The 9,500-nt window shown below is 33.0% G+C and overlaps 2 protein-coding genes, 1 non-coding gene and 1 pseudogene across 3 annotated transcripts; all 4 read left to right on the top strand.

Moving 5' to 3' along the window:
* The first annotated feature begins 704 nt into the window (after positions 1 to 704).
* LOC110230162 lies at positions 705 to 1,936 on the top strand (annotated as a pseudogene).
* Positions 1,937 to 2,697: 761 nt separating this feature from the next.
* LOC9322221 (AAA-ATPase At2g18193) lies at positions 2,698 to 3,225 on the top strand. Its single transcript, XM_021032316.1, has one exon. It carries the CDS (start codon positions 2,885 to 2,887, stop codon positions 3,215 to 3,217), a length of 333 nt encoding a protein of 110 aa, XP_020887975.1. The 5' UTR covers positions 2,698 to 2,884; the 3' UTR covers positions 3,218 to 3,225.
* Positions 3,226 to 3,406: 181 nt separating this feature from the next.
* Positions 3,407 to 7,034, top strand: LOC9322220 (phosphatidylinositol/phosphatidylcholine transfer protein SFH10). Its single transcript, XM_021030505.1, has 14 exons — positions 3,407 to 3,938; positions 4,038 to 4,272; positions 4,366 to 4,465; positions 4,565 to 4,831; positions 4,907 to 4,984; positions 5,077 to 5,178; positions 5,266 to 5,315; positions 5,419 to 5,518; positions 5,629 to 5,724; positions 5,842 to 5,907; positions 5,986 to 6,046; positions 6,139 to 6,539; positions 6,626 to 6,700; positions 6,795 to 7,034. Exons 1-14 carry the CDS (start codon positions 3,923 to 3,925, stop codon positions 6,804 to 6,806), a joined length of 1,659 nt encoding a protein of 552 aa, XP_020886164.1. The 5' UTR covers positions 3,407 to 3,922; the 3' UTR covers positions 6,807 to 7,034.
* A 406-nt stretch (positions 7,035 to 7,440) lies between these two features.
* TRNAH-GUG lies at positions 7,441 to 7,512 on the top strand. The gene has a single exon. It is a non-coding gene; the product is annotated as a tRNA-His (tRNA).
* Positions 7,513 to 9,500: the final 1,988 nt, after the last annotated feature.

Here is a 9,500-nt window from a genome sequence, read left to right as displayed (position 1 = left end):
GTAGTTAACAATACATTTATATTATCTGAAAATGATGGTTATGGTATATATAATTTACATTGATATATTATATAGTTTTATTTAACTTATAGTGATGTATAATTTAACTAAGTGACTATTTTAAATTTTTAACAATTTAATATAATAAATATTAAATTAGTTAAATTAATTTAACTTAAAAGTATAATGCATTAAAAGTTATAATATATATATAATTTATAATAGTGTAATATTTACTTTTTAGCTATTTTTTATTTTTTAATTACTTTTTAAAAAAAAAAAAATTTGATGGAAAATACTTCGTGTAGTTGACAAAAAAAAAATACTTCGTGTAGTTAGCAAGACATTTATATTATCTGAAAATGATGGTTATGGTGTTGCACACATAACCGATGATAGTTCGGGGATGTCCGTATGTAATACCAATAGTTCGTGTAGTTAGCGAGACATTAAAATAGTTTGCATGTGTGGTGATGTGTTGGCGTATAATTCGTGTAGCTGACAATGATTTTTCCAAAAAAATACGACAAATAAATATATAAACATTTAGAGACATGGAAAAGAGAGATAAAATCAATGAGATATGTATCCTACCAAAAAAAAATCAATGAGATATGTAAAAACAAAAACTTAAAATGGTGAATTGAAAAAGTTACTTTTTTTTTTTTTTTTGAATTACTAGAAAGTTATAAGTTAAAGAGCAAAGGTATCAAAGAGGAAAGGTATGAGTTAAAGGAAAAAAAAAAAAAAATTTCCTTAAGCGTCTATATATATACTATGAAGTTATAAATCCTCACAATTTTAACTCATCCCATTCCCATCACTTCTAAAGCCCTAGCTAGGTCATCGGAAATTTTATGGCTTTTCAAGTAACAGAGATGTTTCCTTCATCCAATTTCTCTTTCTCACCGTCGTCGATGTTCACAGCGTACGCATCCATAACCGGATTCTTGATGCTCTTTAGATCGATGCTCAATGACATCGTACCAAAGAAGCTCCGATCTTACATCTTTGACTTACTCGACCGTTTTTTCACCCCGAAATCGAAGAATCTCACTTTGATTATCGACGAGATGGTCCGATATAAGAGGAACCAAGTTTTTGACGCGGCGGAGATGTACCTCCGCTGCTCCGCAACAAGATGGGACCCGAGACATCACGTTTACGAGTCGGTAAGCTCCCTATGCAGAAGCACTTGACAATCTCGATCGAGAAAGGCGAAGAGATCTTGGATACTTTCGACAAATCTGAGGTGAGATGGAGTTTCGTTGAAACAGAGAACGAGAAAACAGAGAAAGTGAAACGTCACTACGAGATCACATTCGAGAAGAAGCTTAGAGATAAAATCATCAACTCTTATTTAAACCATGTTTTAGCCCAAGGGGAGGAGATTAAGCAGAATCTGAGAGTGGTGAAGCTTTATAGCCGAGATGTTGGTAGGACCGATGACGACAGTGGAATGGCTGGTTCGGATTGGGGATGTATAAATCTTGAACATCCTTCGACGTTCGATACATTGGCGATGGATCCGGGTGCGAAGAAGAAGATCATTGATGATTTGGAGAGGTTTTTGAAGAGGAGAGAGTTTTATAAGAGAGTTGGTAAAGCTTGGAAACGAGGTTACTTGTTGTATGGTCCACCAGGAACTGGTAAATCGAGTTTGATTGCTGCAATGGCTAACTACTTAAAGTTTGATGTGTTTGATCTTGATCTTAGTAGTATTGATGACAACTCTGACCTCAAGAGTGTCTTGTTATCTACCACGAATCGTTCGATTTTGGTTATTGAGGATATTGATTGTAGTGCCGAGGTGATAGATAGAGAAGCTGATTCTGATCAAGAAGACGAAGAGAGTAATGGAAAGGTAACATCTTTTGAATTTGTGTATATATATTGGTTCTTTGTTCTGACTGTGTTATTTTCTTTGAGCAGGTGACTCTATCAGGGATCTTGAATTTCATTGATGGGTTATGGTCGAGTTTTGGGGATGAGAGAATCATCGTGTTCACGACTAACCACAAAGAACGGCTTGATCCTGCTCTGTTACGTCCTGGAAGAATGGATGTGCATATCCAGTGCCGGTCCAAAGTTATTTGATGCCTAAAGCAAAAAAAATTTGTTGCCCCAAAATTTTTCTTTTATGCATAACATGAGTTAAAAAAAAAAAGTGTTAAAAGTTAAAACCAAAAACAGAAAAGACAGAAGCATCATTGTTTAAAAAAATAAAATAATAATAATCATTTAATGTTAATCAATCTAATATACTCCCTCTGTATTTGAAAAAATGTCGTTTCAACTGTTTTTGGGTGAATTAAGAAAAGACACAGAATTACAAAACTAACCTTATGAGAAACGATTATTTACAATTATATTTTTGGTATCTGTAGTTTTGGTAATTTAGACTGATTAATTATGATCAATTAATTGGGGGTAATTTAGGAAATTTTATGCAAAAGTTGTTAAAATGACAACTAATTAAAAACACAGAAAAAATGCTAGAACGACATTTATTCAAATACGGAGGGAGTAGTTGTTTAGTAATAAAAAAAAAGACTTAGCAAAATAAGTTTTAAAAACAAATTAAATTGTTTAGTGAATAATTTAATGTTAATCAATCTAATATAATAATAAAAAAGGGAAATTGAAGTTAAAAACTCAAATAATCGAGCAGATTTAAAAAAAAAAAAAAAAAAAAAATTATTCGGTTTTGGAAAAAAGAAGTAAAAAGATTTGAACCTTGGTTGGGAGGTGGAGCAAAAGACACTCAACCACTACACTACTGGACATTTATAATATTGATGCCCCTAAACATATCTATAAACGTTACTGCCTAAAGCATTGGCTTGTTGGGCTTTAGCCATGGGCCGGCCCTGTGCATATCAACATGTCTTATTGCACAGGTCTAGGGTTTAGGACATTGGTCTCTAATTACCTAGGGTTAGATGGCTTAAACCATCCTCTTTGTGAGGAAATCGAGGCGCTGATCGATTCTACTGAAGTTACTCCAGCTGAGTTAGCTGAAGAGCTAATGCAAGACGATGATACTGATGTTGTTCTTCGTGGAGTAGTTAGCTTTGTTGAGAAGAGGAAGGTTGAGAGAAGCAAGACTAAGGAGGAGGTTTCTATTTGTAAAACAATTGATGATGAAGGAAAACAGAATGGTTTGAAGAACAAGAAATGTGGAAAAGGAAAAGGGAAAGGAAAGGCATTTGGTTAATTAATCTTATTCGGAATCAAATTATATGTTTATTCAGTTTAGTTTGGTTTGGTTTTTATTACAAACATATTACAATATTAAAAAAAATTAACTGATTTTAATAAGATTTTTAATATATTTAAATATATGTTTCTATATAATTAATTAAAAAACATTAATTATTTTAATAAATTTTGGTTATTTGGCTCGGATACGTTCGCATATACACGTGACATTTTCTGATATGATCGTAAGTTCGTAACCCAGCAATAGCATGTCATCTCTCTCTTGACTCTTCCCTCCGTTTCTATATATGGGGAATGTACAAAGAACAAAAAGAGAAAGAAAGAGAAATGGAGAAGAGAATCATCAATGGTTGGTCAAAGAGAAAACAAAAACATGTGGTGTAGCTTTCAAACAAAAGATTACGAGATATTTTTGGACAGATTTCATTCTCCTCTTTATCTCTCATCACCAATCTCTTTTTATTGTTCCTCCATATTCATCATCATGATCAATCCTCTTATGTGTTTTCTTTCGAAATATTATCGAATATAGGATTTGGTAATAGATTGTGTTTATGATTGGAATGTGTTTTGAGTCTTGCAGGCAATTGGTAAGGACTTTGGTTATCATAATTCATAAGAACACTCTTTTTTTAGAGTGCTCTTCTCGCCTGCCCCTATCTGCCTAATCCATACCTATCATATCTATACATAACACATCATGTCTCTCAACGTTGGTAAGTCTCTTTTTCTTTTCCATTGATTTATATATTATGAATCTTTACTTTTGTTACCTTTCTTGATGTATATGTGTTTTTTGGATCTTACTTAATTAGATCTTGACGTATGTGTTTTGGAGAGACCCAATGTGTGTTCTTTTAAAAAGAGGAGTTGCTCCAAGTTGAGTTGTTCCTTGACGAAGAAGAGAAGAAGTAGCAAAGTGATGTCCGTGGAGATCTTTGAGGATGAGCATGACGCGGAGGAGGTAAAGGCGGTTGATGCATTCCGCCAAGCGCTTATTCTCGATGAACTACTTCCGGACAAACATGATGATTACCATATGATGCTTAGGTCTACCTTGGAATATACATAGAATATGAAAAATCATATGCCAATGAATGCATCTATGTCTATACTTAGCTTGGATGTTCCTTCATTTTGCAGGTTTTTGAAGGCTAGAAAATTTGATCTTGAGAAAACCAAACAAATGTGGTCTGACATGCTCCGATGGAGGAAGGAGTTTGGTGCTGACACAGTTATGGAGGTATGTCTTTTATGGAGCTTTTATGTATACAAGAAGGTGCATTGTGATTGAAAACAATGTTCTTACTCTATTTTTTCTTTGTATGTATATGTCTTTTAGGATTTTGAATTTAAGGAAATAGATGAAGTGTTGAAATACTACCCTCAAGGACACCATGGAGTCGACAAGGAAGGAAGACCGGTGTACATCGAGAGGCTAGGTCAAGTAGACTCTACCAAGTTGATGCAAGTCACAACCATGGATAGATATGTGAACTACCATGTGATGGAGTTTGAGAGGACTTTCAATGTTAAGTTCCCAGCATGCTCCATCGCAGCAAAGAAGCACATTGATCAAAGTACAACAATTCTTGATGTCCAAGGAGTGGTATGTACATAACTGAATGGTCATTTGTATAAACTATAATCCAATATTTACCAAAATGGTGTATGATAACTGCAGGGGCTCAAAAACTTCAACAAGGCAGCAAGGGATTTGATTACGCGCCTTCAAAAGGTCGATGGCGACAACTATCCAGAGGTGCACCTTATATTATCATCATTGGTTTATCTTTTATGAATGATTCTTGGTCGGTCAACTTTTTTTCTCACTTATCTGTGTCATTGGCTCAGACCTTGAACAGGATGTTTATCATCAATGCTGGCTCAGGATTCAGGATGTTGTGGAACACGGTTAAGTCTTTTCTTGACCCAAAGACTACAGCAAAGATCCATGCAAGTATCCAAACCCTTTTTATCACTCTTGACACTTATATATATGAATGATAGATATTCTAAGTACTTAGCTAATTTGATATTCAGGTTCTTGGCAACAAGTACCAAAGCAAGTTGCTTGAAATAATTGATGCTAGGTGAGCTCCACAAAAAGTTTCTGCATGACCTCTCAGAATATAGTATTTCTCTGTTTATCGCGCTAGATACTGATGGATGGCTTCTCATTTTTCTTTGTATCAGTGAGCTGCCTGAGTTTCTGGGAGGATCTTGTACTTGTGCTGACAATGGAGGCTGCATGCGCTCGGACAAAGGGCCATGGAACAATCTAGATATTATGAAGGTCTGTTTTCTACAGGTTCTTTGATCTACTATAGTAACAAGAACGCTCATCAGAGTTAGTTTCTTTCTATCTCTATGAAAACTAAGCTAATTCTCACCATTGACCTACAGAGAGTTAATAATGGTGACCACAAATGCTCAAAGAGATCTCAAGCTGAAAATGTTGCAGATAATACCACATCCGAGGAAAACATTGTTCACTCCAAGGTCTTGCTTGCCTTGAGCTAATCTTTATGCACCAATAATCTTTATCTTGACAAAATCTTTCTCCCATTTCCTTGTGCTACCCGTTGAATCACTCATTTGTGTTATATGTTCTCTCAGGGGAATGACTCTGCAGTTGAGGAAGCTCCTGAAACTGACCAGTCATTGCTCTCTCCTTGTCAAAATGTAAGAATGACCCTACTTCCTTCAGGCTTTTATGTGACAGTACTTCAAATTCTCCTTATATTTCTTCCCACATCTCAGGTCGTGGTTGCTCATCCAGCTTGGAACATACCAGAAGCTCACAAATTTTCCCTCTCAAAAAGTATAAGAGATCCTGTGCAAACACATCTAAAGAGGAAAATACTACTCCTAGTTAAAATATTTGAATTTAAGTACTTCTTTGTGTTTGAACAGGGGATGTTTACGCTATTCAAGAAGCTTGCAAAGCTACAAATGAAAGTGGGAGGTCTCCTATTTTCACTGGCGTCATGGCTTTTGTAATGGGTGTAGTAACCATGATTAGAGTGACTAAAAACGTACCAAGGAAGCTAACCGAGTCAACCATATACTCTAGTCCAGTTTACTGCGACGAAAACTCCATGAACAAAAGCTCGATGCATGAGGGGAAAATGGCAACAACAACCATCTCAGGGGATAATTTCATGGCGGTCATGAAACGAATGGCTGAGCTTGAGCAGAAAGTCACAATCTTGAGTGCACAGCCAATAACTATGCCTCCTGAAAAGGAAGAGATGCTTAATGATGCCATTAGCCGAGCCGATTTCTTGGAACAAGAACTGGCTGCAACCAAGAAGGTAACATCTAATAAAAAAACATTCATATTACTGATTAGTTCTCATCTTTCACTATCTCCCATTAAAGAGTTGTTGTATCTTCACAGGCTCTTGATGATTCTCTTGGCCGACAAGAGGACCTTGTGGCATACGTTGAGAGAAAGAAGAAGAAGAAGAAGCTGGTTCGTGTTCAAATCAATGGTTATACTTAACTAAATTTTGTTATAGTCTTTGATTAAAATGGTGTTTTGTTTTGCTTTTTATCTCCTTGTGCAGTTCACTTGGTGAATGAGGAATATGAGGAAGAAGAAGCCTCTAGAGGAGTCAGAGGTCGCCAATGCATGTCATTAACTTAAATCATATACAGTCATCTTAAAATTAAGAGAATCTCCAAGGAAAGAATTTTGTTTTGTCTCTGTATATATCGATCTTCCTTAGATGTTACCACTTATCCACATTATATGCGAGATTAATTTTTATTTGTAAAAACAAACAAAAACAAAAACTTATCAGAAATGTAATTTGTAAATATACTTTCATACAAAGTTTATTAGTGTGCAAAAAATTTTAAGTACATTTATAAACTAAAAATTACTCTAAGCCCTAAGGTAACAACTAACAACAAAAATTAAAGTCGCCAAAACTTAAATCTTATAGTTATATTAAACTTTCAGAATTTCGAAAGAAATAACATTTATTGTTTTGTCTCAGTATATATCTTCCTTAGATGGTTACCCGCATCATATGCGAGATTAATTAAATTTTATTTGTATAAAAACAAAGAATTTATAATAATTGTATGTATAGTTTTAAACAAAAGTTTTTAGCATGCAAAATTTTACATCATTCTTATTGTTCTATGACAATTTTGAGCCATTAACAATCTGATTATATCTCGTATTGTCGTTACATTTACAACAAAGTGGCTGTAGTTTAGTGGTAAGAATTCCACGTTGTGGCCGTGGAGACCTGGGCTCGAATCCCAGCAGCCACACTTAACTTCTTTTTTCATTTTTTAATCGCAAAGCCTCCATACGAAACAGAAGGTCTTCTTGGTTTTGTAGTTGACGCACTCTTTGGGCTTTTAAGTTAGGTTTAACTACACCCAGTAGAAACTTCGGTTCGGACAACAACAAGAAGTTGCTCCCAATCTACGTTAGCCACGTGTCACTTTCCACTTGCACCCACGTGCTTAGCCGGTTACTTGATCCATTTAAATCCTCAATTTCTGTATTCGTGTACGTATACTAGATGTTAACCCGCGGTACACCGCGGGCCTAAATATTATTTGATGTTTTTTAAATTATTAATTTAAATATTTTATTTGACATATATGAATTTTTTTGTTAATTTAAATGTATATATTGATACGCCGTACACTGCGGGCCTATATTTTTTTAAAACAAAATTTTTTTAGGATGATCTATAAATATATGCTATTGTTTTGTTTGATTTAAATGTATAGTACACCACAAACGATATTTTATAACTAAAATTTTGAAATTTTAAGTTGTATTTGTTTTGTTAATATTGTTTATTTTGTTTAGTGTTTCAGATTGTATAATTGTATTTTGATTGTTAATTCTAGGATTTCACCTGTAGTATATCATCCTGTATTAATATCGATCCAATTCCGTCAATAGAGTTATTTGGAAGTATCCTATTTGTTTTTTGTTTTTTTTTAATGTATGATTAGTTCCGTAATTGTAGTGTTTTCTTTGAGTGAGTAGAAAACTTCTTGCTAAGCAAATATAATTAAAAATATATTCATAATATAATATATTTGGAAATGATTTAGGAAAAATATAAATTAGCTATGTATTATGCTAGTAATATGATAGAGATTACCAATTTTATAGGAAAGAAATCGATCACATTTATGTTTATTTTTAGCATTCAAATTTTATTTTATTTTTTGGTAATAAATCTTTAATGCTATAACTAAAAAACGTTAGAACAAATTAATTTTTTTATTTGCATTAAATTGAAAGCGTGTATCAAATTAAATATTGATTTGTTAGAACAATATATCAATTTATTGAGTTTTTTAGTTATGGCATTAAAAATTTATCATTGTTTTTTTTTGTTAGCATTTAAATAGGATACCATTTGATTTGAAAAATATGTGTTTGTTATAACTACATATACGATTTCTATATTTTCAAATCAATAATTTAATTTTGTTTAAATGTTTTTATGGAATAAAGCCAATTAATAATGAAAGATTCTATTGAAGATTTTCATTGAATATTCTCCAAAAATGTATACATATAGATAAGGATTATTTGAATATTTCATTGAATTATGTTAGCATTAAATATATAATAATATTTGTCATATTTCTATATAGAAATAACTATTAATATATTGAAAATATTACCAATAAATGATTAAAAATAATTAGTTTCTATTTGCTAGATGTATATTCGAGATTATTTGTAGATTTATTATCTTTTTATATAGAAACAAATTTGACAATCTAAAAAAATCTTTCATATATTATTTATAGAACTATATGTTTTACTTACTTTTTGTAGTTACTACAAAATTGTGAAAAATATATTATCAATAAAGAATTACAAAATCGAAGAAATCGTGACTTCAATGTTCGGATTCTTTTGGTGATTAAAAGAATCAAGAATTGAAAATAACACCAAAAATTAATTTGAAAAAATGATAATATTGGTAAAAGTGTAAACACGATAAAACCTTAAACCTCAAAATATTTGATCAACATTCATTTTCATTTTCATTCTGACTCCCCAAAAAATATTAAAAATATCACAAGCCATGAACTCCTCTCTTTTACTCCATCATCTTCTTCTCCACATCTCCATTATCTAGCAACATTCGACCACGATGACTTCCTCCACCACATCTTCTCCTCCACTCCTTGGCCCTCCTCCATCCTCGGTGACGATCCTCACCCAACTTTCGATTGTGTTGCCGTCATTGTATAACCATTTGTAGATTATTAGCAAG

This window comes from Arabidopsis lyrata (assembly GCF_000004255.2).
Source record: "Arabidopsis lyrata subsp. lyrata unplaced genomic scaffold ARALYscaffold_3, whole genome shotgun sequence".
Classification (NCBI taxonomy): Eukaryota; Viridiplantae; Streptophyta; class Magnoliopsida; order Brassicales; family Brassicaceae; genus Arabidopsis; species Arabidopsis lyrata.
The sequence above is the reverse complement of the archived record's forward strand: the minus strand, read 5'-3'. Positions and strand labels throughout refer to the sequence as shown.

Bases quoted from the DNA above. Each gene is read 5' to 3' on its own strand.
- LOC9322220 (XM_021030505.1), top strand. The intron at 4,273-4,365 runs GTCTACCTTGGA...TTCATTTTGCAG, and splicing joins GATTACCATATGATGCTTAG to GTTTTTGAAGGCTAGAAAAT. The intron at 5,519-5,628 runs GTCTGTTTTCTA...ATTGACCTACAG, and splicing joins ACAATCTAGATATTATGAAG to AGAGTTAATAATGGTGACCA.
- LOC9322221 (XM_021032316.1), top strand. From the start codon at position 2,885: ATGTCTTATTGCACAGGTCTAGGGTTTAGGACATTGGTCTCTAATTAC.